The following is a 15,936-nucleotide window of genomic DNA, read 5'->3' as shown; positions in this document are numbered from 1 at the left end:
TGCGGCGTTCGGGAGCTGATTTGTTTGGCAACTAAGTCATTCAGGAACCAAGGTGTGACTGTACAAAAACAGATAATCGGCTTCTCATCAACAAGTATGTTCCCAAAGGGGCTATTATTCAGAGGCACACTGTCTCTGATAGTGGAGGCATTAACAAGCCAGCATGGATGATATCCACTGATAGTCTCATCCTTCATGAATTCATCCAATCCCCTATTAAAGCCATCCAAGGTGATGACCATTAAGGCCTCCTACAGGCGCACGATGCATGGTTTTTGTGTTGTGTGGAGGGTTACTTTCTTTTGTCTACTGAATCTTTCAATCCTTAGCCTCACTGGATGTCTCTGAGTCAGAGTGTTATGAAAAAGGTAATAAAGACTTTTCACCATGCCCTGCATAAACTTCCATCATGTAACTTCTTACTTGCCTTTTCTCTAAACTGGAAAGTCCCAGATGCCGCAACCACTCTTCATACGGGAGTCGCTCCATCCCACTGATCATTTGGGTTGTCGTTTTCTAAACCTTTTCTCACCCTACTCTATTTGAGGTGAGATGACCAGGACTGTACACAGCATTCCAAATGTGGTTACATCAAAGTTTTATATAACAACATTATGATATTGGCAGTTATAATAGTAATAATAATTTTACTATTTATACCCCACCTAGAGTGACTGGTTTCCCCAGTCACTCTAGGTGGCTCCCAGCAGAATAGTAAAAACATGATAAAACATCAAACATTAAAAGCTTCCTGATACAGGGCTGCCTTCAGATGTCTTCTAAAAGTCCGATAGCTGTTTATTTCCTTGACATCTGAAGGGAGGGCGTTCCACAGGGTGGGCACCACTACTGAAAAGGCCCTCTGCCTGGTTCCCTGTAACCTCACTTCTCACAGTGAGGAAACCACAAGAAGGCCCTCGGAGCTGAACCGCATTGTCGGGGCTGAACGATGGGGGTCGAGATGCTTGTTCAGGTATACAGTACCAAGGCTGTTTAGGGCTTTAAAGGTCAGCACCAACACTCTGAATTGTGCTTGGAAATGTACTGGGAACCGATGTTATATGGTCCTGTCGGCCACTCCCGGTCACCGGTCTAGGTGCCGCATTCTGGATTAATTGCAGTTTCTGAGTCAGCTTCAAAGGTAGCCCCACATAGAGCAGTAGTCCAAGCAGGAGATAACCAGAGCATGCACCACTCTGGCGAGACAGTGCACAGGCAGGTAGGGTCTCAGCCAGAGTACCAGATGGAGCTGCCCTGGACACAGAATTAACCTGCACCTCTATGGACAGCTGTGAGTCCAAAATGACTCCCAGGCTGCACATCTGGTCCTTCAGGGGCACAGTTACCCCATTCAGGGCCAGGGAACCCCCCACATCCACCCACCCAATCCCTCTAAAACAGTACTTCTCTCTTGTCAGGATTCAACCTCAATCTGTTAGCCACCATCCATCCTCCAACCGCCTCAAGACACAAAGGACATTCACCACCTTCACTGGTTCTGATTTAAAGGAGAGGTAGAGCTGGGTATCATCCACATACTGATGAACACCCAGCCCAAACCCTCTGATGGTATCTCCCAGAGGCTTCATATAGATGTTGGAAATCACTGAGAAGAGGATGGAGCCCTGAGGCACCCCACAAGTGAGCGCCCAGGGGTCTGAACACTCATCCCCCAACACCACTTTCTGGACACAGGCCAGAAGAAAGGAGCGGAACCACTGTATAACAGTGCCCCCAGCTCCCCTAAACAGTCCAGAAGGATGTCATGGTCTGTGGTGTCCAAGGCCGCAGAGAGATCCAGCAGGACCAAAACTTTCACCTTTGTCCCTAGCCTGCTGGAGATCATCAACCAACGCAACCAAGGCAGTTTCAGTCCCATGATGAGGCCTGAATCCCAACTGGAAGGGATCCAAATGGTCCACATCCTCCAGGCATGCCTGGAGTTGTTCAGCTCAATAACCTTGCCCAATAATGGAAGTTCTATTTCCTATCCATTTCCTAATGATCCCTAGCATGGCGTTCATCTTTTTCAAAGCTGCCACATACTGGATGAACATCTTCAGCAAGCTATCCACAAAACCCACTAGGTATCTTTCTTGGTTACTCACCACCAGTTCAGACCCAATGAAGATATATGCCTTTTGCTTCAATGTACCGAACTTTACACTTGCTAGCCATAAACTGCACAACAGACTTGGTTCCCTCTCTGTTGACCCCTAACTCTAGACTCTTTATGAAGAAGTTTAAAAGCACTACTTCCCATACCAATCCTCGTGAGACTCCACTGTCTACAACCCTCCTTTGGGAAAACTGTCCACTTATTCCTACTCTCTATTTCCTGTTTCTTAACCAGTTACCAATCCACAACAGGACCTCTGATCTTATTTCAGGACTGCTAAGCTTATACAGGAGTGTTTGGTGAGTGGGCAACAGTTTGACCTTAAGTCAATATCCCTGACAGTGTCTAGAGCAGGGGACGGCAACGTACGGCCCATGGGCTGGATGCAGCCCATGAAGACCGTTTTACTGGCCCACGAGCTGCCCCTGAACCGAGCCGCCCCCTCCGTGAGACCCCCACACACTGCGCTAAACCGGTGCGGCACGGTGCAGAAACTCAAGCGGTACCGAAAATCGCGTCTGCACACACGCAGATCACGTCTGCGCATGTCCAGATGCTGAAAATTGCTTCTGTGCAGGCACGATTTTCAGCGTCTGGGCATGCGCAGAAACAATTTTCAGCATCGCGGACATGTGCAGACGCGATTTCCAGCATCACACTGCTCTACAGACGATCTCTGTGGGAGTGATCCGGCCCATGGCCAGTAAACCTTGCCGACCCCTGGTCCAGAGAACTGAGACACATGAGAGTTGGATGGAGTAACACCTGATAATGATTCTTAAGCACTCAACGTATTATATTTCATATATAGTACTCTACAATATAGTTAACGTGCTTGATTTCAAAACTTGTAAAATGCTATGGGTGGCAACAGGGCCGGACCACCCATGAGGTGGGATGAAGCAGCTCCCTTGGGCAGAAGAAGTGGCACTGGAACTGACGCTAGTTTCTGGTAAGAGAAAGATCTCACTGGAAATACCCACCTCATAGGCATCACCACGCATCCGAGGTAAGAGAGGCGGTGGCGGCAGCATGTTCCTGTTTCACCTCAGGTGGCAAAACAGGATGTGCTGCTCCTGGGTTGGACAGCATCTGCATCAATAGTAAGCAGAATGTCCTGAAAGAAGTGAGCCAGAGGCACCAGTGAAGCATGATATGCCTTTTTGTTCTTACCAGGGTGGTATATCTGCATGCGAGCTATACCACTGCCGTCTGTGGGCACATGACTAAGTGCTCTTCCATACAAAATAATCCTCACCACATAGAAAACTAGATGTCAGAGAGAAATGGTCTCCCTTGACCTTCTCTTTGATGCCTAGATGTTGTTTTTATGTGGAGGGAAAATGTTTGCATGGCATATCATTCAACCATGGAAGCCTCCACAGTCTGAAGTGGTAGAGCCCAGACACACATTTATAGATATACAGTATGACTCAAGATCTATTTTTTACACAACTTGATTCAATCAATAAAAAAATTCCTTCCAGTAGCACCTAAGAGGCCAACTAAGTTAGTTATTGGTATGAGCTTTTGTGTGCATGCACACTTCTTGAGATACACTGAAACAGAAGTCACCAGACCCTTATATATAGTGAGAGGGTGGGGAGGGTAAGATAAATTTGAATTAGGTACTCCTTGATACTATGTAGGAAAAATTATTTACCATCCTGAAAGACTCTCTCCACATTCAGCCCATAGGTAGCACAGGTTTCATAGTAGGTAGATCTTTTCAAATCATTCGACAGTTTCCGCGCTCTACCATCGTCAATGACACGAGGATTACTGGAACTTATAGCATCTACAAAGAAAACAGTAGGGTAATTTTTTCATCAAATACAAAAACAAGATACAAAATTTTAAACAGAGTTTTCTGAGAGTACTCTTTAGACCAGTTTCACTTCTGCTTTAAAATTATTTTTGAATTCCTATTCTGAGGTATAGGAATTATGGAATTAAATGCATAAGCACCTAGCATTTGGACCAGTGTCTTGAGCCATGCACACTAGGAGGCTTAAACATTATTTTGTTCATATTTATCACAACAACCTTAAACTATTCCCATGTACCATTTTAAAAGAGCTACTTTCTGTGGCCACCAAAAGTTCATTCATTTCTTCCTTTCAACCTTGTGTGTTTCTCATAATTGGGCAGAATTCAATAGGGTTGGTAAATAAACTGGGACTTTTGTGGGCAGAAAAAAGTCTGCATCCCCATAGAAATGTAGAATAATTTAGAACTGTGGCCTTCAAGGACAACATACACCTAAAGTGTGAATATTACAGCTAGATTACAAATAAGTGGAATACTTGATCTGATTTCAAAAGCTCATCAATCATGAATTCTAGTAGCTTAAGAGGAAACTGAGCATTAATAATTTGTTTTATTACTACCGTGGGGGGGGGGGTATAAATACACACATTTCATAAATTAAAGCAAGGGGTTTCAGCATTGTTATTAGACAGCAAACAGCCTGCATAGTGCAGGGGGAGAAATACTCTCAAGAGGCTTTGTACATTATCAGCAGAAGCCACAGAGGAAGCTCAAGATCAAAGAGTTATCCCTAGAAGGAAAAATCTGTAATTCCCGTCCTGCTGGGAGATATCAATGCTCCCCACATGGAGGCAGCTTTGGCATTACTCCAAGAATAGCAAGAAGAATTACGGGTCATGTGGGTCTTCTGAGTTTTTGTAGCAATATGCCAAGCTAACCTTGCTGTCTTTTGGGAATCTTGTGTCCAAATCAACTGGATGCTTAAAAAAAGAAAAACATTGTAGAAACTAGGGGTGTTCGTCAGATCTGAACAAATTCCAAGTCAAGGTGCCTAGAGGGATTTTAGGCTTATTCAAACTGAGGTAAAGTGAGATCCGTACAAAGCTGAATCAGTTGAAGCAGAGATTATTCCGATTTTTTAAAAGAAATCTGCAGATAAGCACATACTAAAATAAAATGAAATTTAAAATGTTTCCTGGGTATTTTAAAAATAAAAACTTAATGAGTCCACACAGAAGTCCCTCTACCTATTTGCCTTTAATTTTACAGGAACTATCACAGGAACTATTCACTCCTAGGAGAGGGCCTACTATTCCTGCAAATTTCACCCATTTCTGCCAAAAGTAAACAATTTATAGCTGTTCTTTGATCACCCAGTAATGAATGGGGGGAGGACCTATGAAGCACAACAGACTGAGGTGGACTGCTTCCTGCGGAGCTGATTGGAGGCTTGAACCAAGTCCTGTGGTTGGGGCACATCCATATTAGAAACTCACACTACGGCTTCATGAATTTCCTTGTCAGTGTGCATTTTTTGGAGAGAAAAGTTGATCTAATGTGTAGAGATCTTTCCTATTCTAATTGATTCAGGAGGGTTCTGGAAGCTTCTCTGTGTGATACAAGGTAATGCAAACTGGAGGTTCCTAGCCAACAAGCAAGTTTTTATTCTGCCTAAAAACAGGCAGAAGGTTCCTGATGTTTGAGTTATTCCTTTGGAGAATCTGAACAGCTGATTTGGAGTGGTTCTGTCATCTCTTTCAGACAAGGTCATGCTGACTATAATAACAGGTCAGAAAGTGCCTGAGTTTCACTTTTCTATCTCTCTTCCCCTTTGGTGTGGTGTTGTGTACATAGTATGCTTAAGTGTTAAGGTTTAAGTCTTATATTATAAGTTATTGTAAGTTTAGGTTAAGTCTGCTGCAACTGGATTTCTTATGGACAGTGCCAATCTTGAATGTATGGATTTGTGACCACTATGCTCATTTACCTTCAGTAGCAGCAGTAAACTCTGCTGCATGAAATACAATTGCCTCTGGTCTATTTTTTGGGAATCCTGCAATGTGTTTAAGTTTTTACTCTGCTAACTATATGTTGAAGTTTTGCTCTGGATCAATATTGAGTAGAATTCTTGTCACTCCTCTCTCATGAAGGCTGTGCTTGGGAACTGCACTTTTCAGAACAGACTTATTCATATTTGAAGAAAGGAGACATCAATAGCCTTGCAAAACTCTAGAAACTTCGCTTTTTGCTGTGCAGAACTGGGAGTTGTTGAAGCTCTTATGACAACAAACACAAAGTCATTTCTAATCCTCTGATCCCGAATTCAACATATTTGCTACCCTCCCTACATGCTAATAAGATCTTGCCTAAACAAAATGCAATTTTTCAAATCCAGTCAAGAGGCTGACTGAATTTCCCCCCTAAAAAAATATTTATGATACTACTATTCAGGATTATGGACTCAATTACATTAGTCAAAAAACAGTGTTTTGAACATGCAACACCAGATGGCGCTACAGAGTAAAATTTCTATGAGATTTTCCATAGCATTTTTATCCCCTGTTCGTAGATCCACCCTATGTATTGGTAGTAAAATGACAGACTGCAGCACGTATTTGTTTGTGTACTTTGAATCCATTCCCAATCTTTACAATGCAGCAAGCTAGAATAATTCATTTTGGTTTGACATAATCCTTTTGCTTTTGAGGCTAAGTGTAGGTCGTTTACAGAATGAAATTATCCAAGATGAAGCATTCCTATATAGGAGCCCCATTTGCTTCTATGTCATAAAGTGTATCAACTGAAAGAGCTCATTTTTCCTCAGATGGTCCCTTTTGCGGGGTTTTAGATATAACTCAAACTTATAGCTGAGATGAACCAAGAAGAAATTAGACAAAGGATCCAGTTGCAATTTTAAAAGAATCTATATTTTCACTATCTATCTAGTGAAGATTTTATTAATTCAACTATTTCATCTGAATAGAACCACTATTACGTAAATATTTGGCACAACCATTTTAATCAACTAAATTGTAATCTACACATTATTAATCTAAACCAGTCATGTCCAAAGACTGGCTCGCGGGCCAATTGTGGCCAGTGTTCCTGTTTAATATGGCCCCACAGGTAATTTGGCAAAATCTATCTGTTGTGGCCCCTAGTGAAGCCCCGAGTGCCTCTCAGGACCCCTGGGATCTCTGGGTCTTTCAACGCCATGGGACTGCACGTCCTCACGTCTGTGTTCTCACAATCTCTTGGACGTCACAGGATTTGTTGCGTTCCTTCTCCCTGCGCTGTGTCTTCACCACACACAGCCACAAAGGCAGGCAATTCATCTTTGCTGCAACTGAAGAAAACCTGCACTTTCCATCTTTATTCAGGACAGGGGACAATAGACAATAGTGCAGAAGAGTGCATAAAGCTAAAAGTAAAAAGATCAAGGTTTATTACATGAGGCTACAAGACACTGCCTCCAGAAACTACCCCTCACTTGTGACCCACCAGCATTTAGCACTGTACATTACAGTGTAACTTCATTTGGAAGAGATCTCTGGCGAATTCTTGTTGGCACTGGAACTGCGCTCACATGATCTCTTCCCCTTCTGGCCAATTTCTAAAATGGCGACTGTAAATAAGAGAAGGAAAGTTGACAGTGAGGGCCGCCGCTTCTAGGACAGGTGGAAAGTGGAATATTTCTTGAATGAAATACGGAATCACTGTGTTTGTCTGATATATCAAGAGACTGTGGCTGTTTATAAGGAATTTAATGTCAAGAGAAACTATCAGTCGAGACATAGCACATACGACAAGCTAACAGGGCATGAAAGCAGTGAAAAGTGTAGCTGTTTTAATGTCAGAACAGAGATTTTTCACAAGAGCCCGTTAGTCAAATGAAAATGCCACTAGGGCGAGCTATGAGGTGGCAACATTAATTGCTAAAAATTGCAAATCTTTTGCTGAGGGTGAATTTATCAAAGAATGTGTTATGAAAATGGTTGAGAATATCCGTCCTGAGAGGAAGCAAGGGTTTGCCTGGCTCGTAACACTGTAGCACGGAGAATTGAAGATATTTCATCAGATATTAAGAGACCATTGATGTCCAAGAGTGGATTTTGACTTCTTTTCAATAGCCTGTGATGAAAGCACAGACCTATCTGACACAGCTCAGCTGCTGATTGTTATGAGAGGGGTGGACGATGAAATGAATGTGACTGAAGAGTTACTTGACCTCCAGAGCCTTATGGACCAAACAAGGGGAAAATATTTGTTTGTTTGTTTCTGTTAGTTCCACCATAGATGACATGAAAATGCCTTGGAACAAAGTTACTGGGATTATTAGTGATGGGGCACCTGCCATGGCTGGTGAACGAAGTGGATTATCAACCCTAATCTGTAACAAGGAGATCAAAGAAGGAGGCAAAGCTATTAAACTCCATTGTATCATTCATCAACAAGTTCTCTGTGCTAATAATCTCAAATATGATCATGTTATGAAACCAGTGCTAAAGACTATTAATTTTATTCGCTCTAAAGCCCTGTGCCACCTCCAGCTGAATACGAAGATGTTTTGTATCACAAACATGTAAGGTGGCTCAGTCGGGGGTCGGGTTTTACTCTCTCAGAAAGGAAATTGGAGAATTCTTGGAAACAAGGGACAACCGATGCAAGAACGATCTGATCCTATTTGGCTGGCTGATTTGGGGTTTTTAGTTGACATAACAAAGCATCTGAATGTACTGAACACGAATCTTCAGGGGAAAGATGCAGCGGTGAACCAGCTTTATTCACACCTCAAGGCCTTTGGAACAAAACTGCAACATTTCCAAAGGCAATTGTCACAAACACAGCCCAATACCATACATTTTTCAGCGTTGCAGGAAATAATGAACAGTTTTCCACAAGACAGTAGCAGTGCACAACCAACCAGGTATGCAGCAGACATGACATCTCTGGCTGGGGAGTTTAAACGGCCCTTTCAGGATTTTGCTGCTATTGAAAAGGAGATCAGCCTTTTCTCCTTCCTCTCCATTCTCTGTTGACCCCAATGATGCTCCAGGTCAGGTCAGCTGCAGCTCGAGTTCATTGAGCTGCATTGTGACAGCGAGTTATGCAGTCGTCACCAACAGCTCTCTCTTGTGAAGTTCTACCGCCAACTGGATAAGAGCTGGTTTCAAGAGATTTGAACATTGGCTAAGAAAATGCTGAGCTTGTTTGGCTCAACATATTTGTGTGAGAAGACATTCTCTGCTATGAACTTTAACAAGAACCGCGTGAGGACAAGACTAAGTGACTCTCACCTGCATGACATTTTGAGAATCAAAACCACTGCCTTTGAACCAGACCTAGCCTATTTGCTGCAGTCCAGATCTCAGCTTCACCCTTCACATTAGTACAGGCAAGTTGTTGCTTTTTTTTCAATTGAGATGAATACATTGTAAAATCTCAGTTAATGTCAGTTGGTCTAAATCAGATATAAATATATTTGGACACAACATGTATACCTGCTGTTATGTTCCTGTTCATATTTTTTGAACTTAAAAGTTGACAGACAACCTTTATTACCAATAATATGTAATGTACTTTACAATGTTCCTGACATATATTTCAGCTTCCTGGATTTTTTTTAAATCTGGCCTTCAGATATGAAAGGCAGAGTGATTTAACACCTGTTTAGATTTGTCATCCATGTGACGAAATGAAAAGTATGCCGTTTGCAATAAACTTTGCATAAAAATGTTAATTTGCATTTAATTTTAATGATTCAAAGTATGTCAGGCAAAATAGCTGGCCCTCATGCATGTTCACTTCATCAAATCTGGCTCTCTTTGAAAAAAGTTTGGACACCCCGATCTAAACTAAGAATGTACTTTTTATGAGCTCATTAAGATTCCAAAGACACCTCTATAAACAAGGAGCTTTCAAACTCTATTGTCTAAATACAACAAGATCAAGATTAAAAAGTTGCCTGGTATTGCTCACTCTTGCCTTAGCCTAAAGGTCAAGAAGATCAAAAGAAACTGGAAGAACCAGGTTGCACAATATTTTTGGTAATTCTCAAAGCTGCTCTAAAGCAGCAAAGAGCATGCCAAAATGTAAGATTTTGCCCCAATGAGCCACAATTCTGGCACTCCATGAACTGACAAGCGTATATTCATTTTCCTGCTACTGGGCAGCACATTCCCTCACACCAAGCTCAGTCTAAAAATCAACGTAAAAGAATCAAGAATAAGCACTACTCAAAACTTAATATTTAATGTATTGGAATATATTTAGATATGCCCCGAGTGTGGAAAATTCACCTTCATTGTCAAATGCTATAAACAAGCAACGGACACTCGGGTTCTGTTCCACTTGTGAGCTTCCAAGTGGTTGGTCACTGTCTGAAACTGAAGGTCAAGAATGTACTCTGCTTGAACAGAGAGGGGGAGATGCTTATAACCCATCTGAAGTTCCTCTCACCTCCCCCAAAATCAATTCCAGAGAGACTATGCAGGCTTAGAAGGGGTAACTGCCGTAAAAGTAAAAGAAAAAGTACAAGAAAGCACAGTAGGATTTGGGGATCAAAGCCATTAGGATGCACTAAATAGACTCTTGCTCTAATCTGGCACCTGAACTGAAATCTTCAAGGTCTATAGAAATCCAATTTGCCATCAAATTTCAGAATAAAAATAAATGACAAAACAAAATACATCCTGTATATTACACTGGCCAATCTCAAATAACATATGCTTTATTGAGGCTTTAAGCAAGGATGCAAATTAAATCACATCCAAGAGAGTTAAGCTAATAATCATGCACCTAATGAGAGTTCTTCTTATATGCTTCAAAATAGTGGCCAAAAGCTTCTATGCGGATTTACTATGGTGACAGGGGGTAAGAAAAATCCAACATACGATGCTATTGCAAACACATAATTGCATAGTACCATAATGCAGAAATGCCAAATGCAAATATAATTATAAATTAGCTTTCTTGTATATATTTTATTCAACTAAATGGTACTGGAAATTTGAACATCTTGGATTTGCATCTATCAAAAAAAACCCTGCTTATCTTGATGTTCCAGACCTGGTAAACATATTGTTTTGCCTAAAGTCCTAAACAGAGAAAGGAAGAATGAGGCTCCTCATGAGGCCAGAGGAACATCGCCCGGCTGTGAGTGTGAAGGCCACAGCCTGCAAGGCCCTCTCCACCTGGCCTAGGGGGCGAGGCCCACACTCACCAGCCCTACTGAAGAGTCTCCTCATGAGGCCAGAGGAACATTGCCCAGCTAATGTTTTATTGATTGATTGATTTAATATGCTGTAAACTGCTTTGAGATTTTTGTTAAAACTATAAAGTGGCATAGAAATAAATAAATAAATAAATAAATAAAGGAAGAAGAAATGCTCCCAGTCCTCAGAAATTAAACATCACTAACCAGACATAAAACATATTCTGAATAAGTAATAATAATTATAATTTATTATTGTACCCCGCCCATCTGGCTGGGTTTCCACAGCCACTCTGGGCGGCTTCCAACAAAGATTAAAAATACATTAAAATGTCACACATTAAAAACTTCCCTGAACAGGGCTGCCTTCAGATGTCTTCTAAATGTCAGGTATTTGTTTATCTTTTTGACATCTGATGGGAGGGTGTTCCACAGGGTGGGCGCCACTACCAAGTAGGCCCTCTACCTGGTTCCCTGTAGCTTTGCTTCTCGCAGTGAGGGAATTGCCAGAAGGCCCTCGGCGCTGGACCTCAGCGTCCGGGCAGAACGATGGTGGTGGAGACACTCCTTCAGGTATACTGGGCCGAGGCCGTTTAGGAATTTAAAGGTCAGTACCAACACTTTGAATTGTGCCAGGAAACGTACTGGGAGTCAATGTAGGTCTTTCAGGACCGGTGTTATGTGGTCTCGGTGGCCGCTCCCAGTCACCAGTCTAGCTGCTGCGTTCTGAATTAGTTGTGGTTTCCGGGTCACCTTCAAAGGTAGCCCCACGTAGAGCGCATTGCAGTAGTCCAAGTAGAAGATAACCAGAGCATGCACCACTCTGGAGAGACAGTCTGCGGGCAGATAGGGTCTCAGCCTGTGTACCCGATGGAGCTGGAAGACAGCTGTCCTGGACACAGAATTGACCTGCGCCTCCATGGACAGCTGTGAGTCCAAAATGACTTCCAGGCTGCACATCTGGTCCTTCAGGGGCACCGTTACCCCATTCAGGACCAGGGAGCCCTCCACACCAGCCCGCCCCCTGTCCCCCAAGAAAAGTACTTCTGTCTTGTCAGGATTCAACCTCAATTCATTAGCCGCCATCCATCCTCCAAACGCCTCCAGGCATAAGGGTGTTTTACAAACAAAATCTTAGAATACTATTAGAAATCTCCTAGGTACTATTGGTAAACAGATCAACAAAGTTCTCTCAAAAGACTTACTTATAAAAATAAAAGAACAAGGGCCAAACAATTAAATGAAGTATTTTTCAAGGAAAGATATATGGCACATGAGACAACACTTACCCTGAGTACCCACAAGTACCATTGGGATTTCATTAGTGTTGCGATAGTTTGCCATACGGCTATAGTGGTGGTACACGGTTTGGAAGCTAATTTCATCCTCTAGGCTGAAGACAAATATAACAGCATCTACCCACGTGGCAAACTGCAGGAAAAGAACATGGATAAACAATTCTTGTTGATATTTTTAAAAACACCAGACTCTTAACATGAGAGATATTTAGCAGGCAGCACTTCTTTACATCTATATCCCATCTTTCATCCAAGGAGCTCAAGATAGTGTCCATGGTTCTTCTCCCCATTTGTATCATCACAACAACCTGGTGAAGTAGATCAGGCTTAAATAAGGTGTTGAGCCCAAAGTCACCCAATGAGTTGAATGGGATTTGAACCTTTTTCTAGGGTTGCCATATTTCCAAAAGTAAAAAACCAGGACACCCCAAAATTGTTGAGCTTTTTATACCCGATTTTTACGCGATTTTTTGGTGAAAACTCCTTATGTAACCGTTGGCTAAAAGCCTGTAATTCTGCATGACAATCCCAGTTAGGTTTCTTAGAGCAGCGCTTGGGGGTCTTGAGCAGCCAATCCTGTGCCACATACACACGGACCCAGCGCTGCTTATCTTGTCACAGCTGAAGGCGAAGTGCAATGGCTGGCGGGAAGAGAGTAAGCGATAGGAACCCTCAAGGAACAGAGGCCATAGCAACGTGGACACCATTTTCAATCGAAGGGAGTCAGACAGGAAGGGGGACCAGGTGCACCCACTGCCCCGCCATCTGGAAACAAGTGTCGCCTCGTTTTCTGCTCTGACCTATAGAATCTTTACAACATATACTATTCTGTTGTTCACTACATTCAGTTTCTCGGATCAGATTTTTGTCCCCTTTATTATTGGAAATCTCAGGTGACTCCTTGGAAACACAGCTAACACATTTATTGCAAGATTCTGATCCGAGTAGGTCCCTTACTGTTGCCAGATTTCTGATAACAGTATTAGCCTATAAAAGGAAAAATGGATTACTCTATGATTATTGATTTTGCCTAAATAATATTGATTTATACTGATAATTTGATATTTTAAGCGCTATATTGTTCTTATTTTAATGGAATTTAGAAACTTACGGTTTGAGATGTACTTGATTTAAACGTAATTTAATTTATTAATTTTATCTTGCCATACCTGTTTTGCTGTATGATGTATTGAATATGGGCCTATGGCCGTAATAAACTATCTATCTATCTGCTCTGACCAAGTTCCTCCGTCCTCAGAGATCTCATCTGGTCAGGACTTGCTTCTAGTTGCAGAAAGGTGAATGAGAACAAAGGTGCAATTTTTTTGTTTACTTGCTGAAGATCCAGGAGAAACCGCCACCTTCCGGAAATCCCCCCCCCCCCCCGATGTCACGTCTGCCTTTGAAATCCCGGTAATGTCTGGGGAAATCCAGGTGTATGGCAGCCCTACCTTTCCCCCCAGGTCCTAGCTCAACACTCTCACCAATACATCACTGAAACCAAGCAGTGACCAAAATTGTCAATGGGTTATTCCTTACGATCTAACCTGTCATCAGGTTATTATTCCCCAATAAAAGGTATATTTTTGTAAACATTTAGTGACACAATACCTTTATGTTAGCAAAGGGTGCTACTCACCTCTGAATTGGGCCCTGAAACTAACTGTCAGCCAGTGCAGTCAGGCTAGAATTGGCATATGCTCAAGCCATCTTGCCTCCGTGAGCAAGCTGGTCACTGAATTCTGCACAAGCTAGTTTCTGAACCATGTTCAGAGGCAGCCCCATATATAATGTGTTGAGATAAACTAACCTAGATGTTACTGGAGCATAAATAAAAGAAGTTAGGCTATCCTAGTCCAGATGGGGCTTCAACAGAAATACCAGCCAGAAAATCCCCCAGAGCCATCTGGAAGCCCCTTGGATCAATCAGCCTTTGAGGGTGGACCATCCTCATATGTCCCCCGCCTCTGCAGAGGGAAAAAGGTGCTGGAATTTCAACAGGAAGTGATATGACCACAACAAGAGACTAATGTCAAGATCACCCTCTTCCTGCCCAGTTGAGAAAATAAGGTCTAAAGTGCAGCCTGCCACATGTGTTGGTGCCAGGGACAAGTTGGGACAGCCCCATGGCAATCAGGGCAGCCATGAAGTCTTGAGCCACCCTAGAGCCAGTTGCCTCGGCATGGATGTGCAAGTCCCCCCCAAACCAGCAGTCTAGGAGTCCTCAACTCCACCTCTGTCAATGCAGGCAGGGAGACTACTGGGCACCAAGGTAAGAGGTAAACCAGTAGAATCCCTAATGTGTCCTGACTGCCCAACGCCAGGAGCACATACTCTGATCCCCCCCCCCTCTCAACTGGACAGAGAGCGTGGAGAGATATATGGCATTTCTATAGACCACTGCAACTGCCCTGACCCTCAACTCTGCCCTGATACTGTACCATGTGCCCAGGTAGGCATGGCTAGGTGAAAGCAACTGCATCCTGCTTACCCACCCAGGTCTCAGTGATACAGAACCAACCTGGCATTCAACAACAAATGCAGCAGCCACAGACCCAAGGGCTGGCTGATAGGAGAAGCACAGTTCCTTTGGTTGGAGGGGCTGGCACATGGTACAGGCACAATCGCACTGCACCAACTTCCCCACTGCCTCCCCTCCTGGTAAGCTGCAGTGGTGCTGCCCTGTCCCACTGATGTTGGATCTCAGTCCATATGTATGTACAGTAAGAAACAAGGATACCACTTGCAAGGGAGAATACATAGTATGTAATCCTTTCAACTGTATCCACCACCACTAGTCAATCCACAACAGAGGACTATCTAAACACATACACTTGCAGTCTATGCCACTTGGGGAGCAAAAACAGTGTAGCAGCTTTAACTCTGAATGTGGAAACTCAGATTGAAACCCCCATTCAGTCTTGAAGCTCCATCTCTTGGCCTAATCTACCTCACAAGAGCTTCCTTTTGATACAGTGGAGAAGGAAATCTTGTATACAGTCGTACCTTGGTTCTCAAACGTAATCCGTTCCAGAAGTCTGTTTGACTTCCGGAAACGTTTGAAAACCAAGGTGTGGCTTCCAATTGGCTGCAGGAGCTTCCTGCACTCAATCGGAAGCCACAGAAGCCACATCGGACCTTTGGCTTCCAAAAAACATTTGCAAACCAGAACACTTACTGCCGAGTTTGCAGCATTCGGGAGAACCAAGGTATGACTGTACTGTCCTCAGCAAATCAGAAGAGTGAAACAGAAATGTGCTACGAGAATAATGCCAGGACAGCATGTCATGTTATGTAACTCTTAATAACACCCTGAAACATGCCGGAGACACGTGCTCTAGAAACCATATGATTGTGAGCATTAACACAAAGGCATGGATCCTAAGTTAACTTAGGAAAATTCAAGGAAGGGAATTTTCCTGTTGCCAATGTCCCTTTGGAGTGGCTTTTTGGTGGCACAGGTACTTGCAGGATGGAAGTGTTCCCTCCCAGTACTTCTAAGCCAAATGGTTTGGTTCTACCCTTTGTTTTAGAAG

At 42.9% G+C, this 15,936-nt stretch overlaps 1 protein-coding gene across 13 annotated transcripts in view; it reads right to left on the bottom strand.

Annotated features, from left to right (window-relative positions):
- AGAP1 (ArfGAP with GTPase domain, ankyrin repeat and PH domain 1) overlaps positions 1–15,936 on the bottom strand; it is a 335,950-nt gene that overhangs the window by 260,391 nt on the left and 59,623 nt on the right. For 12 of the 13 annotated variants that reach the window (XM_028702820.2, XM_077918621.1, XM_028702829.2 and 9 more), the window contains 2 exons: positions 12,392–12,533; positions 3,783–3,917 (listed from right to left, as the gene is read on the bottom strand). In XM_028702820.2, coding sequence (XP_028558653.1) covers positions 3,783–3,917; positions 12,392–12,533 — 277 coding nt within the window. The remainder of the gene's footprint in view (positions 1–3,782; positions 3,918–12,391; positions 12,534–15,936) is intronic. The other variant, XM_028702805.2, reaches the window with a different exon arrangement.

Source organism: Podarcis muralis, chromosome 1 (genome assembly GCF_964188315.1).
Source record: "Podarcis muralis chromosome 1, rPodMur119.hap1.1, whole genome shotgun sequence".
Lineage (NCBI taxonomy): Eukaryota > Metazoa > Chordata > Lepidosauria > Squamata > Lacertidae > Podarcis > Podarcis muralis.
Note: the sequence above shows the minus strand (reverse complement) of the source record. Positions and strands in the feature narration are given on the sequence as shown.